At 44.5% G+C, this 26714-nt stretch overlaps 1 protein-coding gene across 3 annotated transcripts in view; it reads left to right on the forward strand.

Annotated features, from left to right (window-relative positions):
* The window catches only part of NTRK3 (neurotrophic receptor tyrosine kinase 3), a 387266-nt gene that overhangs the window by 165656 nt on the left and 194896 nt on the right, over positions 1-26714 (forward strand). For all 3 annotated transcript variants that reach the window (XM_033167046.1, XM_033167047.1, XM_033167048.1), the window contains exons 8-11: positions 940-1236; positions 8581-8604; positions 9819-9886; positions 12079-12181. In XM_033167046.1, the coding sequence (XP_033022937.1) occupies positions 940-1236; positions 8581-8604; positions 9819-9886; positions 12079-12181 (492 nt within the window). The remainder of the gene's footprint in view (positions 1-939; positions 1237-8580; positions 8605-9818; positions 9887-12078; positions 12182-26714) is intronic.

The raw sequence follows: 26714 nt of genomic DNA on the forward strand, positions 1-26714 counted from the left end.
TAGGGAACCTACAATCCTCTAGGTCAGCCTTTCTCAACCTTGGATCCCCAGATGTTTTTGGTCTACAACTCCCATCATCCCTAGGTAGCAGGACCAGTGGTCAGGGATGATGGGAGTTGTAGGCCAAAAACATCTGGGGACCCAAGGTTGAGCAAGGCTGCTCTAGGTGCTGTCATGCTGCAACACCCATCTGTCCTAGTTAGCATGACCAGGGGTCAATGGGGGTTCTGGTCCAGGGATGGGGAACCTTCCTCAGGTCAATGGGCACATTCTCTTCTGAGCTACCTTCCAGAGGGCAAAAGTGGATGAAGCAGCGAATGAGAATTTTATCTTTGGTGCAGAAGGCTAGTTTTCTACAAACAGTCAAAAATCCTCTTCATCCATTATCAGACTCATTCTAGACAAAGACAGGATAAGAAGCAGGGCTAGTGAGAGGGGTGGCCTGGGAAGAGTTCTGAAGGCCAGGCAGAGGTTCCCCACCCATTCTGGTCTAACAACATCTGGAAGGTCACTGCTTCCCCATTCCTGTCTTAAATAAGAGGTATCTTAGAATTGTAGAGATGGAAGGGGCCACAAGGGTTGTTCTTGCAATGCAGGAATATTTTGCCCAACATGGGGCTCGAACCCCTGACCCAGAGATTATGAGTCTCCTGCTCATCCCAGAACCATCCCAGAGCTTTCCTTGCAGGTTATGAAAGTAGTGATGACTGCATTTTGCAGGTGGGGGCAGAGTTCAAGGACAAATGTCCCTCACCACACCAAAGAAAAAAGAGGAGAGAGAGTTTCCCCTTTATATTTTACCTTGCACCCTCATAAACATTTTACAAGTCAGGTCCAGCTTCCTTCCTTCCGTGTTTTCCAGAAAGCCGAGGCTGTTGAGACCGTGCTGTCCTTTGTAGGCTGCCGTTTGCATGTTGCCTTTTGTCTTCCCTTGCTCAGATCCTCCCCGGGTGATCAGCTTATTGGACCCCATCCGCCACATGGAGCACTGCATTGAGTTTTCGGTGCACGGGAACCCTCCGCCCCAAATCCATTGGCTCTACAACGGCCAGATTCTCAGGGAGACGGAGTTCATCCGCATGGATCTCTTCCAGGAGGGGGAAGTGTCCGATGGCTGCTTGCTCTTCAACCACCCAACGCACTACAACAATGGCAACTACACCATCATCGCCACCAACTACCTGGGAACGGCCAACCAGACAGTCAGAGGGCACTTCCTGGAGAAACCTTTTCCAAGTGAGAGACTGACAGCTTGCAATCTTGCAGCTCCTCTCCCCCATCCCTCTTCTTTTCTGTCCCTGAGGAGAAACCCACAGACTAGGAGAACTTCAGAGGGCTCCAAAGTTACCAGCTTACTTTGATGAGATCTGTGGCTGAACTGAGGCTGCAAAAAGCCTCTCCTCACCCCTCATCTAGGCCCGAGATTTGGGGCCCCAAATCAGCTCTGACCCAGGCTGACTGGGGAACACCTGAGGTGGCCTGGATCCAGTCCAGAGTCAAGAAACAATTCTTTTTCACTGGGAACTCTGGGCCTTGTAGCTCTGAGAGGCAGAATAGGGCTCTCCATACAACTCTCATCATCCTTAACAAACTGCAACTCCCAGGATTCTTTGGGGGAAGCCTGGGTTGTGTTACACATACCCTCCAGCATTCCTCTGATGAAACTAGGGACACCCAATTCCATTATTATTATTATTATTATTATTATTATTATTATTATCCCACCCATCCTACTGGGCTGCCCTAGCCACTCTGGGCAGCTTCCAACATATATAAAAACATAATAAAGCATTAAACATTTAAAAGCTTCTCTACAAAGGTCTGCCTTCAGATGTCTTCTGCAGGTTGTATAGTTACTTCTTGGCTTGTGGGGGGATCTCATATCTCCATACCCTCCAACATTTTTCTGTTGAAAACAAGGATGCCCTAAGGAAAAGTGGGACATTCCAGGATCAAATCAGAAACCAGGACGGCTTCTGTAAATGCGGAACTGTCCCCGAAAATAATAATAATAATAATAATAATAATAATAATAATAATAATAATAATAATAATAATAATAATTTTTATTTGTACCCCGCCCATCTGGCTGGGTCTCCCCAGCCACTCTGGGCAGCTTCCATCAAATATTAAAATACATTTAAAATATCACAGATTAAAAACAGGTATTTTCTGAATGTCAGGTAGTTGTTTATTTCCTTGACCTCTGATGGGAGGGCGTTCCACAGGGCGGGCGCCACTACCGAGAAGGCCCTCTGCCTGGTTCCCTGTAGCTTTGCTTCTCGCAGTGAGGGAACCGACAGAAGGCCCTCGGCGCTGGATCTCAGTGTCCGGGCTGAATGATGGGGGTGGAGACGCTCCTTCAGGTATACAGGACCGAGGCCGTTTAGGGCTTTAAAGGTCAGCACCAACACTTTGAATTGTTCTCAGAAATGTACTGGGAGCCAATGTAGATCTCTCAGGACCAGTGTTATGTGGTCCCGGCAGCCACTTGGAGACACTTGGAGGGCCTGTTAATGTGGTATCATAGTGCTTTAAATGTATGGGGTGAATGTGGCCTGTCTCTTTCCCTCTCACTCTTCCCCCACCCCTCTCCACAAGAGGACACAACAAGCAATTTTACATTCCTGCAATCTAGGAGAAAGAGCAACAGGGCCCTTGCAGTGCCTTCCAATTTTGGCATAAGCAGGCCCCTGTAGGATTAGATTTCGCAGGCATAGGCATGCTTGTCGCTGTCTGGAACGCTGCTGTGAGAAAGAGGAGCGCCCTTTGCAGTCTCCCACAGCCCCGTCTCCCACAGCAAAATAGGACATTTTGCTATATTTAGAGAGTGCGATACCAGTGGTATTCTAATTTATTATTTATACCTCGCTATACATGAAGCCCTCACTGCAGATGAGATATAGCCCATTAAAAGCGGAATCCTCCCCTTGGAGAACAAGCTATCTGCTGAGGTCCCAGCCGTCTTAGACCGGAGCAGAGAAATTATATTTGGGACTTGGAGGCTGATAAGCTGTCTGGCAAAGGACTAGTTCACACAAGCAGCAAATGAGGTTCTAAGACCATTTATGGGCTCGTGCCACTGGCTGGGGGTAGGAAAGTTGAGACTATAGAAAACAACTCCTGGTTTGTGCAAAATTATCTCACTAGGGGACAAGCTATGCAAGAATTCTCCTCACCCCCACCACAACTTGTTAGTTCTATGTGTGCAGAGAGGCTTCTTTAAATATGTATATAATGGGGAAACTTTATCATTTATTTATTGAATTTCTACCCCGCTCTTCCTCCTGAAAAAGGAGCCCAGGGTGGCAGTGATGCAATCCTGTTTTCAGTTATGCAGTTATCTATTTCAGCGGTAGGGAACCTGAAGCAGACACTACAAGTGTTCCTATTTGCCATGGACTGCTGTCCCAGTTTCTGATTTGATCCCAGAATGTCCCACTTTTCCTTAGGATGTCCCTATTTTCATTGGAGAAATGTTGGAGGGTATGGAATTATGTGACCCCTGAGCCAAGGAGATAAGTACCATATTTACATGAATCTAATGCACGTCAAAAGTGCAAGTAGATAAATAGGTACCGCTCTGGCGGGAAGGTAAATGGCGTTTCCGTGCACTGCTCTTGTTCGCCAGAAGCAGCTTTGTCATGCTGGTCACATGACCCGGAAGCTGTACTCCGGCTCCCTCGGCCAGTAACGCGAGATAAGCGCCGCAACCCCAGAGTCAGACATGACTGGACCTAATGGTCAGGGGTCCCTTTACCTTTACCTTAATGCACTATCAAATCTAATGCGGACCTCAATTTTCAAAACCTTGAAACCGAAAAAGTATTTGATGGCGAATGTAAATGCTTCATCAAATCTAATGCACATCCTAATTTTTGTGACGTAATTTGGCCAAAAAAAGGTGTGCATTACATCGGAGTAAATACAGCAACTATACAACCTTTAGAAGACATCTGAAGGTAGCCCTGTATAGGAAACGTTTAAAATGTTTAATGTTTTATTCAGTGCTTTTTTTCTAAAAAAAAAAAAGGTTAGGGGTACTCTCATTTTGACTCAAGAAAAATCACCATTTTATAGTTCAAATTGGGGGAAATAAATACAGTAAATGAACAAAAGTACAAAGATCCACAATATGTTTAGGAGTATGCATACCCCTGCATCCCCCCAGAAAAAAGCACTGGTTTGATTTTTGTTTGTTTGTTTGTTTGTTTGTTTGTTTTATGTGTGTGTGTTTTATTATATATGTTGGAAGCCACCCAGAGTGGCTGGGGCAACCCAGTCAAATGAGTGGGGTATTATTATTATTATTATTATTATTATTATTAATTGTTGAATAGAATAACCCTATTTTCATCAGAGAAATGTTGGAGGGTATGCTGAAGTCCTCCAAATGTTGCTGGACTCCCAACTCCCATCAGCCCCAAGTCGTGTCATCAATGGTTGAAGATTATGAAGATTATGGGAGCTGTTAGTCCAACAACATCCAGAGAGCCACAGGTTCCCCACCTGGGAAAGCCAGTCACAGTATAGCATACTGGGAAGAGAGGAAGGAACCATATGTACTGGGCCAAACCATTGGTATTGTGTGCACTGAACCTTTTTGCTCCAGCTGGGCAGATCCTTAGCTGGCTCCACCACCTTGGACCAGTGTTGACAAGAGGGTGAGACAACCCACATGCCAATAAACGAATGCCATGGATCAACAGGTGGGTTGTTCCACCTGCCTGTCCAAGTCCGTTGTCCAGAGCTTCACAGACACCTGACAGCCAGCTGCTTGTTGGGTGCTTGGAAACCACAGTCCAAGAGGTTTTGCTGCTCCAGTAGCACCAAGAAGTTTCCACTGAAACCTCTGGAAAAAAACAGAGGGGAAAAGCTCTGTTTAGCAGTGGCTTCAATGCAAACTATTAGTGCTATTTGAATAAGGTGCCCACCCCACTGCCTATCAAGTGATGAGCAGGAAGGAACAGTGAAGGAGCTTATTTTAAGATCCCAATTGTTCCTTTGGAGCCACATCAGAACCTGCCCCACACCTGATCTCACATATGAAATCAGGTATGGAACAGGTGGATGAGATTTAGGTGAGGCTTGATGGGCCCAGTTTGGCTGATGTGTCAGTAATTCCCTACTCCCCGCCTACACTAACCAGCTGCAGTTCTCCAGGATTTCAGAGAGTAGGTCAGGCATAGGCAAGCTTGGCCCTCCAGATGTTTTGGGACTACAACTCCCATCATCCCTGACCACTTGTCCTGTTAGCTAGGGATGATGGGAGTTGTAGTCCCAAAACATCTGGAGGGCCAAATTTCCCTATGCTTGGAGTAGGTCTTTCCCAAGTAAACCCAATAATGCCAGGGGTTGACTCTGACATCAAGGCAGATGTTCTACTACTAGTCTGGGTTAGCAGAGCAAACGGTCAGACCTGGTGTAATGCAGTATTCAGGGTTCCAGGTAGGTCTTATGCAATTAGGAAACAGTCACTGTTTTGTAGCAAGTGGATCCACATTTTTAAAAGTCTTTACGATCCCTCCCTCCTCAGGATTCATCCCACTTTGAAATGGAATTGCTATTAACCTACGGCGTGTTCTGAGCACAATACGATTAGGGTTCCTCAAATCAAACCCTGTGTGTTCCACTTGTTGGTAGATGAAAAGAGATGCTTAATTTAGCTAGCATGTAGCATCATACATTTTCTCAGGGGATTAGGCAGTATTTCACACACAGGTAAGCCTCTTGCAGATCAGAGCTTAAGGTGTCATCCTATTGTGCAATGAGGATAAGCTAATGCTAAATGGTGGCTTCAGATCCTTCTTCTATACTTGCAATTCGGCTGTATTTAATAAAACTTATTGAGCAGCGTTGTGGATGACATATATTTCTGTTTCTTTAGCATGAACATGTTATACACATAGCAATAAGATGAAGGGTCTTAGCTCACTGGAAGGGTATCTGCTTTGCATACAGAAGATCCCTGATTTAATCCCCAGCACCACCAGAGACTCTTCCCTTGGTCCCCCCACCCTTTCAGTTTGTTTTCAGCAGTGGTCCCCTTGCTATGGAACGCTCTGCCAGCATCCTGATATCTTCCCGCCACTGACTTTTTTTCGACATATTTCCCAAGCTTTTAAAACTCTTGTGGTCTCTTTTATTCTGGCTCATAGATTCTGCTCTTTTAAGCTCAGTTTTTGGTTTAATGGGTTACTTGTTTTGTGGTGTCCAAACTATTCTATCGTAAGCCCCCCTGGTGATGTGCCTGAAGGGCAAGTTACAACTCTGCATCCACCCCATCCCATTCACAGCAGGGGACCAGTGCTCTTCTCCCCCACTCCAGGCGTGGGGAGTTGCTGACCTGGGTTCTAAAATCAAGTTGAGATTCTGCTCCCCAAAACACACAAAATGCACCCCAAACCAATAAACAAGCAAACATGAAAACCATTCCCCGCAGACAAACTTTTGTTGTGACCTACATTGAGGTCAGGAAGTGCTGATGTGGCGGGTGGTGTCTCAGCATAACCAAATCCCTCTTTGTCAACAGAGCTTTCAGTTCACTGTGAGCTCCACTTGCAACCCTCCCTGGGGGTTGTACTGTCCTATTCTTTGCATTGCGTTCCAGATGCCACTTTTAACAGATAACACTGCTAAATTATTCTGGGCATCCTCTGTCTTCAAAGCCTTGTCAAGTCCTCTTCGTATCAGGGTGTTGTTGTTTTTGGTGTGGGGTGTGTGTGTGTGTGTGTGTGTGTGTGTAGTTTGTCTCACGAGTGGATAAATGAAAAGGTGGTGTTCTTTCCTGTACCTGTGTAAGTTGAATGTCACCCGGAGGTGTTAAAAAGAGTATATATACCAAGGACTCTGACCAGCTGTTAGAGGAAATATTTACTCGAAGATATTGATCCTCACGAGTCAAGGGCTTATGAAAGGGTGGTGTGTCTGGCTGGATCATGTAAGCACCAAGCTACCATCACCATAATTTTATTATTTGTACCCCACCCATCTGTCTGGGTTGCCCCAGCCACTCTGGGTGGCTTCCAACATCTATAAAAACATAATAAAACATTAAACTTTTTTAAAAAAACAAAACAAAACAAAAAAACAACCTTCCCCATACATGGCTGCCTTCAGATGTCTTCTGTCAATAGGCCTCACAATGTAGAAAGCCTGTTCTAGGAAGTGGTCATGTTCTCCTGTAAGGATCTGCTGGAAGTCCTTGATGGTTTCCTTTAGGGTTACCACCTTGGCTGCATGGCCAGCAAAGACTTCAGCTACTTGGAAGGGTTGGGACAGAGTTGTCCACAGCTCACCTGGAAGATGGGGAAGTGCCATAGCTCAGTGGAGCGCAAAAGGTCCCAGGCTCAGTTCCTGCTGCTTTGAGCTCCTCAGATGAAAGGTGGGATATGAATGTCGATTGTGATCTGCGCCAACAGAAATATGGTGTGCAGATTAATGGAAGTAATAGTACTGCTCCATTTTGCCTTGGTCAGACCACACCTGGAGGCACCACACTTTCAGAAGGAAATTGACTGGAATGTGTGCAGAGGAGGGCGACCAAGATGATAAAGGGTTTAGAAACCAAACCTTATGGTTCCGGAACCAGCGAGACCAAGCATTCCCAAAAGACTTAAATTTATATTATATTTGAAAGACAACTGTAAGCAATTAACATCACTAGCAGGGTTACCTGAAGATTTGTAAGATTAAATTGCTACCTATTTTGTTGATTTAATTTAATATTTTAGATAGTGAGGTAACAAGAATAGGAAAAGAAGGGAAATGCAAAGATGCAAAATTGAAATTTGTAAACCCCTAGGTGGGAGGGACGGAAATCGTTAGGGTCAGTAGAGCCAAAGAGATATAAGAAGAAGATATGGTGTTACGTTATGTGACTATATGTAAAAACTAATAAAAAATATTATTTAAAAAAAATTACGGGGTCGGGGGAATAGAAACCAAGCCTTATGAGGAATGGTTGAGGCAATTGGGTATGTTTAGCCTGGAGAAGAGTAGACTGAAAGGTGATAAGATAACCATCTTCAGATATTGGAAGGGCTGTCACGTAAAAGGTGGAGCAAGCTTGTTTTCTCCTGCTCCAAACTACAACAGAGGAGATTCCCACTAAACATTAGGAAGAACTTTCTGATGGTAAGAGTTGTTCAACGGTGGAACAGATTACCTTAGAAAGTAGTGGGCTCTGCTTCATTGGGAGGTTGCTTCATTGTCATGGATGGTTTAGCTGTGATTTCTACACTGCAGCTTGGACTTGATGCCTCTTGAGGTCCCTTCCAACTTTGCAATTGTGTGATCCTGTGATGCTAAACGTTATAACAAAGAGGCCAGGTGCAATTTGGAATAAACTAAAAAGGGAGGGGGAAGTTAGGAAGAATTAACCCATTCCAGTGTGTGCCTGATAACACAGACATTATCTGTATTCTCACCACTTCCCTTTCTCTGATGTTTTACATGTTGCATGTGTTGTTCGGAAAATCAAAATGATTTTAAAAAATGAATAGTAATATGAATGATATTGTCCTTTGATACTGCCATTAACTGTGCCACTTCCTTCTTCTGTCTCTTTTCATTTTGCAGGCATTTCAGATGGCATTGTCACATGTAAGTCTCTTCTCTTTTTTTAAAGATTTCTTGATTTACAAATGTTTGTGCAATGTCTCTCTCTCTCATATTTTTTACATGTATCATTTTTACAAATCAGTTTCATTTGTTGAGACCTTGGGAAGAAAAAAAGGGGGAAAGAGGTAGGCAGGGGTTGAACTAACAACTGTTATTGTTACTGCTGCTACAGTTCATTCCATTTTTCATCGATTTCCACAAAGATGTCTCAAAATGACTTCTAAATCTATAAAAGACAGAGCAACTTGGCAGTCAGTTAAAAACCAAATGCATAGAAAAAGTGTAATACAACAGAATTCCTAGAAGTGTTCATCCCACCATTAACATAGAAAGGATTAATCCTACGTAACTACAGTAACACAAAAGCAACATGCAAAAATAGGCCAGACACTATACCAAACCAACAACCAAAAGCCTTAGGGATGTCTTAGCCCGGCTCCTATAAAACCAACAATGATGACATCAGGTGTGTTTACCTGGAGAGTGCATTGTGTACAAACCGAATGCTTCCCCTCACATACGTTGTGCTGGTGGGCACAATTCAGTGCTGGTTGTGACCAACGAAGCCTCATACATCCAGGGTATCTGAAGTATCATATATCCCAGTATGATCTTTTCAGATCTTCTGGGGAGGCTTTTCTCTTGGTCCCACCACCACCACAGGCACATTTGGTGAGGATGTGAAACAGGGCCTTTTCGGTGGCTGCTCCCGGATTGTGGGAGACTAGGCTGCCCCCTGCTCTCCACTTTCCTTTCACTGGAAGGTGACTACATCCCCCCATAGGTCTTAGGCTGTTATGGTAGAGTCTTCTGAGGGTGGTTGTTTTGGGCTGATTTTTGTATTTTTGGTTTTTTGCTTTAAAATAGTTTAAAGTGTTTTCAGTGCTGTTTTTAATAGAGTTACATACATATAGGTATTTGTTTGTGTGCCAGTGTGTTTTAGCTATATCTGTTTTCATTTATGCTGTGAGCCACCTTGGATCCTGCACTGGGAGAGAGATGGGGTATAAAACAAATGAACAAATAAAATAAAATATGAAAAGGAGCTTTTGAAATAACAACTTAAGGTTTTCTGTTGTTGTTGTTTTAATGGGAAAATACCGGTATATAGCCTTGTTTGTTGTGCTGGAAGTATTTCATGAAATGAAAAACTAACTAACTAAATAAATATTTCTTCTTTTCTCTTTTGGTTTCAGTTGAGTACAGTCCCAGTCCTACTCCTCTTATCACTGTGACACATAAGCCAGAGGAAGACACGTTTGGGGTAAGTTGTGTGGGGTAGATGGTGGGAGAAATGGATTTGTGTTTGTTTGTTTATTCATTAAACTTATGGCCCACTCTTCCTCCCCAAGGAGCCCAGGACAGTAAAACAATTACACAATTTCAAAGCAAAGTCATTCTAAAGTAATCAAAATATTCTAGTAACAATTTTAATTTAAAAAACAACAACAACAACCAGCTACAGTTTAAACATCATAAAAACAGTTTCAGGTTGGTTTTTTTTTTAAATAAATCTACCCATCCACCAAAAGGTACTCTTCAGTCACCAAATGCTTGGGTAGGCAAGAAGACTTTAAAATAACCCAGGGAACCCCCACTGAAAAGGCCCTGTCACAGGTCAGTGCCAAATGGGCAGTTCCTGGTGGCCACAACAACATCCAAGCTGTCTGCTCATAAGGTGTGAGATGGTTGGCACCGAGGAAGGAGTTGTTTTAGGGAGGAGGAGGAGGAGGAGGAGGAGGAGGAGGAGGAGGAGGTGGAGGAAAAAGAAGAAGAAGAAGAAGAAGAAGAAGAAGAAGAAGAAGAAGAAGAAGAAGAAGAAGAAGAAGAAGAAGAAGAAGTTGTTGTTACAGAATAGGCCATCCCTATTTTCATTGGAGAAATGTTGGAGGGTATGTAGGTCTGCTCTGAGTAAAAATTAGTTGCCATTGTGTGTCAGGAAGAGAGCTAAAGCTGACCCTTTATTTTTGTCACCCTAAAGGGGTGTGTGTGCTTGTGTGTGCGCAGGGTCCATTTCTGCAGCAGATCTTCCTAACACACACCTCAACACACATTGGAAAGTTGCTGGAAACCACAGGAGAGGCAAGTGCTCTTGTGCTCAGGTCCTGCTTGTGGATTTCCCACAGGACTCTGGATGGGCCCTTTGAGAACAAGACGCTGGACGAGATGGGCCATTGGCCTGATCCAGTAGGCTCTTCCTATGCTTTTACACATTAACACGACTTCACATCTTGGTGACTGCAGTCAGAAAGAAATGCAGAAGACAACTAGGCAGATATGATAAAGCAAACACACAGAGACATGCACACACAACAGCAACCACCACATGTATAAATAAAAGTGTGAAGGTAATCCAAGACTGGGTAAGGCACTAGTCTTCAAGGAACAAAACCTCTCTTTATTTTATGTGATATGTAATTCATTTTTTTTATATATAAAGGAAATGGTTGCTGGCTGCTGTCTTTTATATATAAACAAGCAAAGCAAGTTTCACAAAGCAGAATGAATATTTTCCCAATTGCAGAAGGAAGAACCCCAGAGAGAATGCTGTCTGTGTACTGAAAAGCCAGGAATAAATATTCTGTCAATATGTGCAGAAGGGAGCGACTGCCTCCTCTTGCCTCCAACAAAGCATTCTGTTTTGAGCCAATGCTGCTGCTCTCTTCATCTCCCCCCCCTCTCCTTTTCTCTGGCTTCATCTGAGGATCCCTCCTCAAGTGTTTTCATGGAGACATGGTTGCTGTTTCTGCCCTTGATGAGTATTTCATGTTGCTGTCTTTGAATATCGTTTCTGGGCCGTTCCCCACACTATGTGGCATAAAACTGGGTCTCCCTCCAAGTGGATGTTTGACCAGAGCTTGCATCCAAATCCTTGCTCCTTGCCACAAGAATGTAAGGCACACCTTAGTGCAGGTTCCAGCTCTCATAGTGGCTAACCAGACCCCTATGGGAAGCCTGCAAACAGGACCAGAGGGCAACTGTCATCTCCCTCTCCACTTGTGATCCCAAGCAACCAGTGTTCAGAAGCAATGCTGAGCTATATGGGTATATGATTTAACTCCACATAAAACATTTTCTGATGTCCTAAATCTGCCATCTTCCATGGGAGTCAGACTGTTGGTACATCTACAGCAGTACTGTCTGTACTGACAGGTAATGGCTGTCCAAGATTTCAGACAGGGGTCTCTCTCATCTTTTCCTAGAGATGCTGGGAGTTGAACTTAGGACTTCCTGCTTGCAAAGCAGATGTTCTACCCCTGAGATATGACTCTATTTATCTCCTTTCTCTTTCCCCTCTTTGTTCCCTCTTCTTTGTTTTCTGTAAATTCATTCAGTGCTTTAAATAATGCGCACACATGGGCACAATGTTAGATTGTAAATTTGAGTGCAAATTGCTTTGAGTGTTTCAATAATAATATTCAACATGGCTTCTAATGCCCAGGGTGTCCTTTACAGGTGTCCATAGCTGTTGGGCTTGCGGCCTTTGCCTGTGTCCTCCTGGTGGTCCTCTTTATTATGATCAACAAGTATGGCCGGCGATCAAAGTTCGGAATGAAAGGTACAGATCAATCTCTTCCTCCATCCACCGATGAGTTATATCCTGGGAGGGGTGTTGGATGGGACAAGGTGGGGAGAATTATATTCATGCCAACTTTCTGACATTCGTTCTTGGTTTACAAGTATGTTCATGCTGGAAATGTGATTGTGTGTTGGAAACAGGCATTTATACGGCTAAGTAGCGCGAAATTGGTGCTCTCTCATTTCATGGTGTTGTGATCCCCAGCAGAGCCCCCAGAAAAAGATGAATGGGTTGTATGCGGCGGTGGTCACTGCTATTAATTAATTAATTGGTTTGTAATGTGGTCTTTGGTGGACTTTTAAGATTGCTTTTAAGATTGCTTGGTAGCGAACAGTGTTCGTTCCACTGAAAAAGTGAAATGTTGAGCGATTCTCTTATTGAAGCCTAAAGCTATAGGGCAGGAAAGAGGGATTGATTGTAAACACGATGAAGAATGTCACTGGGTTCAAGGTTGAATCATGGACTGGACTCCCAGGCTCTCTGTCCTAATTTACACAAAGCTGATTTCTTTTCCACTGGATCTTCCAATGCTTGTTGAGACTGCAGGCAGAGTTGGGTGAAGTTTCTGGACCATGGATTAGTAGACATGGATAAGTAGACATAGGAACATAGGAAACTGTCTTATCCCATGTTAGACCACTGGTCCATCTTGCTTAGTACTATCATTCTACAATGATTATCAGCAGCTCTCCAGGGTTTCAGGCAGGGAACATTTCCCAGCCCTACCTGGAGATGTTGAGGATTGAACCTGGGACCTTCTGCACGCAGAGCAGATGCTCTACCACTGGGCTACAGCCCTTCCCCATTTGCTGTCTTGAGGTCTGGAGCACAACTGATGCTTTTTATCCTACTTAGACCCAGTGGCCCTTTCTAGGCTCTGCCTTCTTCCTGGAAGAGTGAAGAGTCTTAACAGGTTAGTCCTCTTTCCTGGAACTAAACCTACCACTAAGGAGGAGGAAGGATATGGAGGGAGAGGAAGCTGAAAGCCAGTGCCACCCCCTGGACTGCTTGTAAGCAAGAAGGCAGGCAGTCGGGTGGGTGGGTGATGGATGAAAGCAGACTGAGGTTGATGGGGTCGTGACCCAAATGGACTAGCACCCACTGGGTTGAGAGTTTTTGAATGGGATGTGCAGGACGGGGGGAAACTCATTTATATTCCAAATTCTCCCAGTTGGAGCTCTGTATCCACCACTCCACACTCTTTAGCTATCACCACAAGTATCTATCGAGGGCCAGAGTAATGGATCTTTTACTTTTTTCCTTTCAACGTTTAGCTGTGATCCCTGCGTTGCAGGGGGTTGCAGTAGATGACCATTGAGCTTCCATCCAACTCCACAGTTGATTCTGCGATGGAAGATTCCCAAGCTGCCTTTTACAACAAAGCTCCCTCAAGGTGGCTTACAGGAAAAACAAACAGGAAACATTAATGGCAGTAAAATACAGTAATAATTTAAAGCATCAGCTGAGATGTTTGAAAAGCCACCACACGCATATATTAATTTCAACTGGCTAACGAGAGCAAATATAGAATGGACAGTTTAAAATGAGCAGCAAGATGAAGCATTAAAAAGTTCGTCTTAATACCATGGTGTGATAAATATGCAGACTGAAAAAATTCTCTCTCTCTCACTCACTCTCTCTCTCTCTTTCTCACTCACTCACTCACTCACACACACACACACACCACTCACTTATTAAACCTAAACTGTGAATGACAACTGAAGCTGTCCAGAAGTTGTGAGATTGGCCAGTGTCTCGCATGATCCTCATTGGATGTGTGTGCAGTATTCAGCTGGTGTTGGGTCTTTTAACAAGGAATAACCGTTCTTCCTTTGATAAGCTCTTGTACCAAGTTGTACTTTCCATTACTTCTCTCGTAAATCATAGCCATAAATGTCCCTCTGCAGAGTTAATTCTTTTTTCTTTTTTAGAGGCTTTTTTATCGGTAAGGTTGTTAAGCAGAATCCGCAGTACATGAATGTGCCTCAACCCTTGGAGAGCTCCTTTCCCCCTCCCCTGATTTATCTAGTCGGGAACTCTGCGTAAGCACAAGGAATGACTGAAAGTTTCCTATTTATTTTGTGGGGCCATTTATCCATGCCACAGCATCTTTGGGACACTTAGCCACAGAAAGCAATTGGGATGCATTTAAATTGGATACAGAGCCCACAAATTCCCAAATTGTTGTTGCACGCACAGTTGGTTTAATTGCGCACCATTCCCTGTTCATTAGTACTGAGTTAATGCCCATCTGAATCATTTGTTGGCTTAACAGTGCACATTTCAATTTGCCAAGCTGGGTCAGGCTTAATAAAAAGGCTTCCTTCCTCGGCAGGCCAAGTGATGGCCACTGTGGAGCATTATACTTGGGGCAGGGTTTGAAAATGTTTGAAAACTTCAGCTGGCCCAGTATCCCACACTCACCTAGAGAAGAGAAGACTGACTGAGAGGTGACGTGATAGCCATCTTCAAATATATGAATGACTGTCACATGGAATATCTTGGAATCTTAGAACTGAACAGTTGGAAGGGACCACAAGGTCCAGGAATGGCCAAACTTGGCCCTCCAGCTGTTTTTGGACTACGATTCCCATCATCCCTGTTAGCTAGGGATGATGGGAGTTGCAGTCCCAAAACAGCTGGAGGGCCAAGTTTGGCCATGCCTGCTCTAGTCCAACCTCCTGCAATGCAGGATTATTATTTTTTGCTCAGCGTGGGGCTTGAACCCATGACCCCGAGATTAAGAGTCTCATGCTCTACCAGCTGAGCTAAGATGGAGCCACCTTGTTTTCTGCTACTTCAGAGGGTGGGACCCAAACCAGTGGATTCAAATTACAAGAAAGGAGATTCCGACTAGACCTTTCTGACAGTAAGATCTGTTCGACAGTCGAATGGACTCCCTCAGAAGGCAGTAGACTCTCCTTCATTTGAGGTTTTTAAACAGCGATCAGGTGGCCACCCATCAGGGATTCTTTAGCTGTGATTCCAGCATTGGACTAGTAGGTTGTAGTGGACACATATTCCTAATATTTAAATGGGGGGGGTCTCCAACCTTTCGGGGCCCGGGCCACATCTGGAAATCTAAGAAACTGTGATGTTCCGTTTGCAAAACATATGCTCTACTATTGTCTCCCCCCCCCCCCAAAAGAAGTTACTACTCCTGTTGCTTATCTCAGTAATCCCTGGTCCCTGGATAGTACAAAAAATTCTTCCTGCCACCTGAAGAATAAATGGAATGGCTGCTCAAATATACCACCTCTGAACTGAGTGGCTACTTGGGGGGCAGGGTGGGATTTCAATTCAGCTTTAGTTTTAACCTACAAAGTCTAATTCTTGGATTGAGGTGTCTATGGAGGCTGCTTCCCTTATATGTCCCAGCCCATTGTCAGAGGCCCTTCAGACATTTGGTTGGAAGTTAGCAGAGACAAAGCCTTCTCTGTATTAGCCCCTGGTTTGTGAAATCATTCCCCAAATGTGTTCTCCTGCCGCTATGTCCGCTCTGTCCATTAAAACTCACCTGCTCTCCTGGGACTGATAATAAATGGCATTGATCTTCTGCTTAACTCTTGTGATCCATGTGCTTAGGTTTTAGGTTGTATAGTTTTATGGTGGTTAGTTAAAGTCATTTTGTATTATTTTGAAATTTAGTTGTTAGCAACGTAGTTGCCCAGTGTACTAGAAAAGTAGGACATAAAGGGTTCAGATATATCTGGAAGTTCATGAATAGATTAGGCCTGTGACTAATGCTAGTTCTACTCAGAGAAGACCCATTGAAAACAATGGATAGTACTTGCATCAATTAATTTCAGCGGGTCTACTTGAGTATAAATGGACATTGATACAACTTTAAGCCAGTGTGGTGTAGTGGTTAAGAGCAGTGGACTCGTAATCTGGGGAACCGGGTTCGTGTCTCCGCTCCTCCACATGTAGCTGCTGGGTGACCTTGGGCTAGTCACACTTCTTTGATGTCTCTCAGCCCCACTCACCTCACAGAGTGTTTGTTGTGGGGGAGGAAGGGAAAGGAGAATGTGAGCCACTTTGAGACTCCTTTGGGTAGTGATAAAGCGGGATATCAAATCCAAACTCCTCCTCCTCCTCCTCTTCTTCTTCTTCTTCTTCTTCTTCTTCTTCTGTTATGACTTTTTAATTCATTTTTAAAGGTCATCAATCAGTTTGATCTGATACTTACCTGGCAGGGGAGACACCTTGATCAATCAGTTTGATCTGAACGAAAACCTTCTCATTCCGAGGCCTTAGAAACCTTAAGCTTATGAGATAAAAGCAGATGTGGGGAGGGGGAAACCATGGAAAAAGTGGAAGACTAATCAATGATTGCTTGCAACACATTCTGTGATGTTTTAGGAATTACATTATCATTGGCTCATTTGGTATTCGTTTCTAATAGCGCCGATCAGAGCAGCTATATGAATGTGGATGTCAAAAGTACTTGCAGAGCTGTTCTGGTGTAATTTAGAATCAGTTAATAGGCACTTAAAGCAAAGTGGCTGCCTATCTGATTATGACTAGGGGTCCTTAATGCTTTCCCCCCATAAACATATGGTAACTGTCCTCTGAGCTGATAGTCCAACAATGCCAGCATTCTTTAAAAAAATAAAAAATAAAAAAGCGGACCAACTCTTGCAATGTCATCTTGGAGACATGCAGAAGAGATCTGACAGAGTCAAGCTGGAGCTGTGGATATCTGTTACCGCATCTGGGTTTACAATGGGTGTTCGCCACCGCTAAGTGACTTGTGTTGTACTCTAGAATTGCAAGATCCTGATTCAGAATAAGCAGAAAGTCTGCCACTGTTAACCAGGCAATGATAGAAGACCTATACTAGGTCCAGCCATTCCAGATACATCAGCTCATTGGCCAATTGCAGGGGGCCATGCTGCAGACACACCCATTTCTTCCTGTTCTCTGATGTATGCCAAATCCCAGATAGCTCACTAGACTGGGTTTGGAGTGGGGGATTCTCACATATACTGTAGAGTGTCTGATGAACAGGGATGGCCAAATTTGTCGATTTCTCCAAACTTCAGTTAAGATCTCCACATTTTTAAACCAGTTTGCAGAATTTTTCAGAAAGCATTACCATGAAAATTCATCAGCGACTTTGTGCAAATTTCATCTAACATAACATTTGTGTGTGCAACGTTGTCTAACCTACATGTTTTTTTTGGCAGAGAGACTTTTCTTAACAGGGTGCATTTCTGCATGTTGCTGTCATTAATATGTGTTTCCTAATGCACACATTTCCCCAACATATGCATCTTTGTTCAAAATATTTGGTTGGAGAACGGCATCACAAAATTCAAAGTGGTTAGGCCGGTCATCTAGCTGTCAGAGAACTCATTCCTAATCAATATTTCTCCAGAGCGTATGTGAATGTGTGTGAGAGAGGAGAGAGCTTGAGAGAGACAGTGACAGCTCTCCAAACTTGATATATGAATTGCGTTCAATATACATATGTTTTGCTCATATAACACATAGTTCCACCCTTGATCCTCAATTCAAAATGTGAGTTCTCGCTTGCATCGCTGTTGCCGGCTCTTACCTGGATTTGCTTTTGTGCTGTGTTGAGTGCGAAAGTTTTTTTCTTCTTCCCTAAAGTCATCTGAGCTTTAGGGCATTCCGAACTTGTCAGGGTTTTGACCTTTCTGTGTTTGTATTGCCGTTGTTTTATTGGGTTTTAAAAGCCTCTGGATCCATTCTCTTTGCTCAACATTCCTTATTTTCACCTGCCTTTGAACCTGAGAAGTGGTTTCAGAGGGACTCACAGCCATAAGTGCTTTATCTCTTGCCAAATTGAAGAGATATCTATTTTGATTTCAGCATCGTAAAAGCTGCCTGGTTCCTTTTCTGCAGGTAGACTGCCACCCATTAAAGAAAACCGAATCTTGGGTCATAAAAAGCAATAACCAAGAAGAATGTCCGTGCAACTTCTCATAATTGTACCCCTATAGCAAAAAGATTGCATAGCAGGACCCAAAGGCTCTCCCAGCAGGTCACCCCCTAGTCTTTTCACCAAACTTGGGCTCAGTTTCACTGCTGGATCCAGCCAGGCTAAAGGCCCAATGGTCCCCTGTTAATTTCCACATTATATTTGAGAAAACTAATGGAATATTCCACATGTCAAGCACTCATTTTTGTGTTAGTTGATTCCAGAAAAGAAAAGAAAAAATCTGTTTTCAGCCCCCTTGACCTAGAAAATTGTGGTCTTAAAGGGTGGTATATGGCATATTGTTCCTTCCCGTTGCTTTCATGGGGGAATCCTGGGGGAACATAAGCACATATGTGGTGGTAAAGGGTGAGGAAATAGTGATGTTGTCCAATGACATTGGTTGTCGTGTCATACCATGCACACTGGTGTGAACAAAATCTCGCATTATGTGCCAAATACATTGGTCAACGGTTACGTAACACAAGTGCTGCAGTGTGAAAAGAACATTAGAAAATGCCATAGGGGTGCTAGCATTATGATCAAGAAAGCAAAAACAATACTCCCCATGGCTGAAAGCACACTGAGTCCTGACCCTGTACTTACAATGCCTATTGGAAGATCGCAAGCAGGACATGAGCTTAACAGCACTCTCCCCTCTTGTGGTTCCTAGCAGCTAGTATACAGTCATGCTGCTTCCAGACAGGGAAGGCAGAACATAGCCATTGTGGTCAGCAGCAACTGATAGCTTTATCCTCCATGAATTTGTCTAATCTGCTTTTAGAGCCATCCAAGTAGGTAGCCATCACCGGATCTCATGGGAATGAATTTAAAAGTTTTGCAGTTTTAACTGTGCACTGTGTTAAGAAAAACTTTCTTTTGTCCTGAATTTCCCAGTGTTCAGCTTAATTGGAGGGTCTGAGTTACAGTAGGGTAGAAATTCTTCCTATCTCAACCCTGTGCATAATTTTATACAACCGTGACACGTTTCCCTTACTCACCTTTCCCCTAAACCAGTGTTTCCCAAACTTGGGCCTCCAGCTGTTTTCGGACTACAACTCCCATCATCCCTAGCTAGCATGACCAGTGGTCAGGGATGATGGGAACTGCAGTCCAAAAACAGCTGGAGGCCCAAGTTTGGGAAACAGTGCTCTAAACTAACCCCTCTCCAAATTTTGTAACCTTTCTTCATAGTTACTCCAACCCTTGTGTCATATCAGATACAGACTTAAGGATGGATGTGATAACCATTTGTGAACTGCAAGTGTGTCCTGTTGCATCTGGGACTTGCTGGTGGCTGTGTGTCCTGTTTCTACCTTACCTGGCCAATGCTGTGTCATCCTGGTGAGTTGGAGGAGCTGTCCAACAGGTTAAGCAACAGGTCTGTGGCAAGGCTTTCTAGAGTGCAAGGAACTGGAGAGAAGAAATTGTTGCACTAGCAACAGCTATGCAACAACTCAGGAGTTTCATGCTGTCCACCTTTTCCCTGAGACCCCTGATCTGGAGTATGCACAAATTCTTGCTTCCTTCCCCCAAGGCTTCACGACTCCAGATATTTACAATGTCCTCTGGACTGGGCATCAGCTCAGAGTTTTCCCCGTCTTTGCTGTTGGGGACTTGGAAGAAATGGTGAACAGAAGGTGGACATCAGGTTCCCTAACTCCTATGAGTTGGGGTGTCTTCTTGGGTGGCAAAAACTCTGAGCACACTAATGAACACCCTAACTCTTCTTGACCCCAGTCTTCTGAGGACCAGGCCAGAAGCCAATTCTGATTTTAGGCAGAGGCTGGCCCAGACACATGTGATTCGATCCAACTTGAAAAATGCCTGTAGTTTTCTCATCAAATGAGTTTAGCTGCATATCTTCCAGGAAGTTTGTCTTGGAGAGAACTTCTGTGGTCAGACTCTCTCTCACAGGAACCTCCATGATCGAGGCCCACAAGTGAGCTGGGAACTCTATTGTTAACGTGCATCAGGCAACGGCTTGACCTTGATTGCCTAATTAGTGTTGGAAAGATCTATAAAAGTGACACCACTGTCCTTTCCCCCTGCAGAAATGTATCCTGGTGTTTCTCCTTCTTTCCAGCCAAAATGTTTTAGTGTCCATGTCTGGCTTATTCCCCTCTTTCCCCCAGTGAGTGCTCTAAGTACACACCAGTGACTCCTAAAAGTTGTTTGTAGCCAGCCTGGGATGCAATGCACTAACATAGGAAATGAGTGGAAATAAACTTGCTGTTTTACAAAAGCACAGCTGAATCTCCATCCTGAGAGTCCGATCTCTGCCCATTGCAGATTTCCACCTCTGCCTGGTATGACATTCACAGGATGTTGGAAGCGGCAAGGCTGTGGTGCCATTGGGTTAATGAGGAGCAGCAGGAGGCTGGTGACCTGGCAGAATGTTTCTAGAGTCCTGCAAAGCTTCAAACTTTTGCAGCTGTTGTTGGAGCCTGCAGGAAGGGGAGGGTAAGGCTGAGTCAGGGTGAAGGAGCTGAGAAGGCCTGCATTGCTCGCGGCAAATTTGGAAGCTTCTAAGTCACATGGTTATTTGGTGTCCTGCTTTTCTCTTTGTGCCAGCATTTCAGCTTTAGCCCTCTCAAAACCCAACACTGCTGCACTTTTCACTCATCAAAGCCGATATTCCCTTGGTTTAAAAAAAAAAAAAGTGCCCTCTCCCTGACATTTTCTCCCCTATTCTTCTGCCCTTTTCAGTTCCATCTTAGGAGTGCCACTAGTTTTTATGTGTTCTTTTTTTTTAAATTCTCTCTCTCCCCCTGCTATGTCTCTCCCATTTCTTTTAGAGCAAACATTTAGCAGGGGTAGCCAATGGAGTGGATGTTATGAACTACAACTCCCATCAGCCTCAGCAAGCTTGGCTAATAGCCAGGGATGATGGGAACTCTAGTCCAAAACATCGGGAGGACACCATGTTGGCTGCCTCTATTCTGCAGCAAGAACCACTAACACAGTCACTTCAGCTTTAGCATTGGAATTCCTACCTGATCCCCTTTATTTTATGGTGAACTTAGGCAGCAGAAGGCCCGTTCTCGTGTTGCCACCCTCTGGACCTCTCGAGGAGGAGGGACACGGAGGAGGGCCTCAGAAGATGATCTCGGTGTCTGGGTAGGATAATATGGAATGTGGCTTCAACCACTCTCCCCAGGGAAGCTCACCTGGCGCCTTTGTTACATATGTTTAGATGCCAGGCAAAACCGTTCCTTTTCTCCCAAGCCGTTGGCTAATTCAACAATCTATGGACTTATAACTGTATGTGTATATTGTTTTTGTTTGTTACTACATTATGTGTTTTTGTGTTTTCATATTGCAAAGCACCCTGTGGTCCTCGGATGTAGTGCAGTATATAAATTTAATAAATAACAGCAGCAGCAGCAGCCACACCTTGGGCCTTTCTAGTCAATCACTTCCAATTAAAGCAGTTGTGGAAAGATGTCTGAATGCCAGTACCTATGCATTTTTTTGTTTGTCTAAAATGAAGCAGCAGCACCTCTTCCCTTGCTGCCGATAGCACCAACCCTTCAAGATGTTGCCGTAGTTAAGTATAATTAACAGTTTTCCAATGACAGGAAATCATTAAAACTTCACTGATTTGACTTCCCTGGAGACAAACGTTCTTTACCGATGGAACACGTTCCAAATATAGCAACCATACACTATTTCCCAGCTCCGCAATAGGGTCGGCTGCTCTATAGCCCCTTTCTTTCAGCTGACGCTGCAAAAAAGAAAGATAAAAAAAGAGGAGATCTGGGGCAGAATTTGCCGAGTCGTTTTCAGATGGGATGTCATTTTCCATTTCCCCTTCTCTTTCTTATTGGGAGTGAATCATGAAAAGCTAGTCTCTGTGAGCCGCTTGAATGAGTCTTGCTTCTCAAAAGGCAGGCCACTGTGGAACCAAAATGCTATTCTGGTCTTCCCTGTGGATGCGTCCCTAGCTCCGCTGGCACACTTCAAAGGAGATATATTGCATTGTGCATCCTTAACTAGAAAACAAAGGATTAGGTGGTTTTCCAGCCAGCCCTTGGAAATGCCATGTTCTCTGTCCTGACAAGTGATGTGTCCATCTTCTTCTGGAAGCAGCATGCAATAAAATGACTCTGCCCCTTGACTCTGCCCTCTGTGGCCCTTACTCTGGGTGTTGTGGAACATTATGAATCCACCCACTTCTGCCTCTGGCCCAGCCTGCCACTAGCAAGTGGCCCTCAGAAGGTGGCAGATGAGGAAATGTGGCCCTTGGGCTGAAAAAATGGTTTTCAACCCTGCTTTACTAGCTACTGAGCAGGATATTTTAACTTTCAAACTTTCTCATCTTGCCCTTTTGCCCGGGATCATATCTAATTAACTTCTGGAGCTCCTCCACGTTCCAAAGACTCAAGTTATCACCATCTCCTCTTGTGCACCGAGCTATATTCTTTTACCTCCCAGGCTCCTGTTTATTGCTTGGGTACAGCACTCAGTTTCAAGAACAGTTTCCATTGCGAATTCACCGTTGATTAAAAACTGTAGCGTGGGAAGCACGCTGGGAAGGAGGGGACAGGGATGAGAAGGGCAGGAGCGCCGAGCCTCGGTGACCGATTGAACGGTGACGTATGCAGTGGGTTTCTCGATAGGCCTTGCATGGTTTGCAAATGGACCATTCAGGGCAATTTCTTCCTTGCTGTTAAAGGAAGACATTAAAAAGAAGAGAGAGAGGAAGTGAATAAATTTTGCAAGGTAGAACACAGTGCACGAAGCAGTGAACAGGGGCGGGGGAGACCCAACCCCCTTCGGTTTTAATTAATGTTTAAATTAGGATCAGTTTATTCCTCTGTTACCTTCCTTCTCGAAAGATGCCGCAAGCCCATTAGGGGCGATAAAATTGTGCTTTGTAGAGGCTGCTGGTCAGCATTCATCCTGCTCTCCATTCTTTGGCTTGCTTTCACGGAATCAAAGTGCTGTTTTGTTTGCGTTGGCTCTGCGGCCGAGGATTTGAATTTCCCTGTTTTGCTTCCCCCCCATTCATGGAGTGCTGGGGAACACTGCTAGACAGTTCCCAGAGCCCAGTCCTTTGGATTTGCTTTCTTGTCATTTGGTGTAGGCTGGTCTGTTTGGTTCAAGGACACATTTCTGAGTTCAAGGCGACGTTTCAGTCAGGCAAAAGCACTCAAGGAAAAAGCAAAGTAGAGCTGGTGTGGAATGAGGCTGAGGACAGTATGTGGCCTGGGAAGAGTTCCAAGGGCCAGATTGGCACCCTGGATCTGAGGCACAATTTCCACACCCCTGTCTTAATAATAAAGTTGCAAGCTATGAATATTATCCAAGAATCTTATTACTAGGAACACATGTTCCTGTGATGCTGGAGAGCCATCATAGGAATAAACTATACTGGGTTAGATAGGTGGATCGTCTGACTTTTGGGAAGGCAACTTCCAACGCATAGATCCAGTCTGGTGTATGGATGGGTTGTTCCTGGTAAGTTTCCCATTTTATTCCCCTCTTAAAATAATAACACGACAACCTTCTTTGGAAGTACTGTATTTTCCGGCGTATAAGACAACTGGGCGTATAAGACGACCCCCAACTTTTCCAGTTAAAATATAGAGTTTGAGATATACTCGACCGCAGATTCTCCACCCGGTGTATAAGACGACCCCCGACTTTTGAGAAGATTTTCCTGGATTAAAGATAGTTTTATATGCCAGAATATACAGTGAGAGTAAAATTTACCTACATTCAGTTCACAGCAGTAAACTGAAGGCAGGCTTTATCTTGTGGTTACAGTTACACTTATAGAGAAAAGAAGTCTGGGCTAAGCCTCAGACAGTATACAGTGGTACCTCTGGTTACGAACTTAATTCGTTCCGAAGGTCCATTCTTACCCTGAAACCGTTCTTAACCTGAGGTACCACTTTAGCTAATGGGGCCTCCTGCTGCTGCCGTGCTGCCAGCACACAATTTCTGTTCTCATCCTGAGGTAAAGTTCTTAACCCGAGATACTACTGCCAGGTTAGCGGAGTCTGTAACCCCAAGTGTTTGTAACCCAAGGTGTTTGTAACCGGAGGTACCACTGTACTGCCTTGTGGCTTCCATCCTCTGTAAGTTTGAGCCATGTGCTGCTGGCTAAGAGCCAGAAGAAAAAATCCGAAAGGAGAAAATGGAAAAAGGGAAGATGGCTTTTATAGGGTCTACTAGGGTCACACCCATCCACCTGGTCACACACGGGGGGGGGGAGGCTCCAGAACAGGTATGACAGGATCTTCCCTGTCGGGCGCTACATTCCCCTTTGTATTCACTCTAGGCAACAGGAAAATGTTGTATTTGACTGCTTCAGCGAAGATACATCCCACAGTCTTCTCCCTGCAAATGGGGGCTGTGGGTTAAGCCAGGTATGCCTAAATTTGCATCTCTGTTCCAAACTGGATCCCTGTCTGACACAGCTCAGCATCTGCCTCTCACACAAAAGCCTGCAGCGTCAAGACAGCTGCTGGAATTGGGGGCAGAGTAGCTGTCCCTTTTGTTGCTGACAAGACAATTTCCATCTGATCCCCTAAAAGCTCTTGTGACATCCGCAATTTTCCAGATGGATAATGAAAACCTGTAAGCCGGGGCGTCTCGGCGGCTTTCGATGCGCCTGCCCGTGGAGCTGCATCCAGCGGTTTTCATATCTGCTGACAGGACTTAATAATCATTACGCTAAGTGGAGCCGTCACGGCGGGAGCAGGTGAGGCTGCTGTCCTTGGATGGAGGCATATTCTTCTTCGTTCATGGCGCCGAGGTGTGATGAAGAGACTGCTTAGAGCCAGCGTGCCCCGAGCAAAATCTAGTTGGCCTAACATGGTTTGCTCCTAGGAATCCAAACATTCTGCTTCCGTTTGGATGAGGACAGGCATTGGGAAGTCTCTGTTTCATCTCCTGCTGACCTTGATTTAGTTGCAGAGAAGGAATGTAGAAGCATCTGCTTTCCATGCAGAAAGCCTTGGGTTCAATCTCTGGCATCGCCAGGTAGGGCTGGGAATGACCTGTCTGAAATCCTGAAGGGCTGTTGCCTGTCAGTGCAGACAGTACTGAGGCAGAAAAACTGATGGTCTGACTCAATATAAGGCAGCTTCCTATTATTATTATTATTATTATTATTATTATTATTATTATTATTAGGGGGTGGTAGGGCACCTGCTTTGCCTGTAGAAGTGTTCCATGGCTCACTCGCAGAAGTGCCCATTTGTTGGCCCAGAGCAAAGTTAGTAATAGCAATAATTTATTATTACAGTCAAAGATCAGTTCAGAAGCAAAGGTACCTGTTGTTTGTCAAGTTAAAGCTTGACAAACCCCTCTTCAAAGGCACCCCTCTTCAAAAGGAAGAGACAGTGGTAATGTAGATTGTTACTTTATTTTAAATGAGTTTCTTTAAAAATAAAGTCTCTCTGTTTTTGTGTGAGTGTGTGTGACAAAACAAACAAATGAACAGGGAAAAGTGCATACAGCGTCTCCACTTTCAATTCATAGAGTCTTTTTCACACTTTGTTTTATTCGGCATGAGACACTATTGTCATAAATATGGGGGGGAGGGATAGTGATATTTTGTTTTATTGCATGGTGCTTGTGGGATGCGGGTGGCAATGTGGTCTAAACCACTGAACTTCTTGGGCTTGCAGATCAGAAGGTCGGCGGTTCGAATCCCTGTGACGGGGTGAGCTCCCGTTGCCCCGTCCCAGCTCCTGCCAACCTAGCAGTTCAAAAGACACCAGTGCAAGTAGATAAATACCTGTAGGTAACGCTGCAGCAGGAAGGTAAACAGCATTTCTGTGCACTCTGGTTTCCATCACAGTGTCCTGTTGCACCAGAAGCTGGCCACATGAACCGGAAAGCTCTCTGTGGATAAATGCCGGCTCCATCGGCCTGAAAGCAAGATGAGCACCACAACCCCATATTTGCCTTTGACTGGACTTAACTGTCCAGGGGTCCTTTACCTTTTTTATAGTGCTTGTATAGGGCTTTTGTGTCAGTATCATGCGGGTTGGTCCTTTATTTACAGCATATAGTTATTTATTTTTATTAGCATTGTGAGGGGTTGGAGGGTCCAGAGCTTGCTTGGTTGCGTGTAGATTGTTGAGTCAACATCTGAGCTCGTACTTGAGCCATGTAATTCACTTGTGGTGTCTTTAACTCTTGCCTTGCCTACGTATTGCTCAGATTTATGCATTAACGGATTTGGCAGAAACAGAAACCTGAGTTTGAGTTCTTCATCCAGCCGGGACAATTACAAGCCAGCAATGGGGGGTGGGGGAGGAAAAATAGCCTAGGGAGAGAGAGCTGTTGGAGGTCCAGATTCAGAGTTCTAGCAGGCTATACCAGACTGGCAATCTGGAGTTTTCCCCATCCCTGCACATCTGACTGTGCTGCAGTGGCACCATGATTGGTTGTGGCATCTGCCGTATTTAACCATCAAACCTGCCCACCTCTCGTTAGGGGTCCCCCTTGCCAGCTCTCTGGCACCTGTTCTGTCTCAGGGCATCACTCTGTTTGTTTAACAGAGAGATTAAGTACGGCATGATGGCTCCCAGCGGAGGAGCTGAGGAA

Source organism: Lacerta agilis, chromosome 13, assembly GCF_009819535.1.
Source record: "Lacerta agilis isolate rLacAgi1 chromosome 13, rLacAgi1.pri, whole genome shotgun sequence".
In the NCBI taxonomy this organism is placed as follows: Eukaryota; Metazoa; Chordata; class Lepidosauria; order Squamata; family Lacertidae; genus Lacerta; species Lacerta agilis.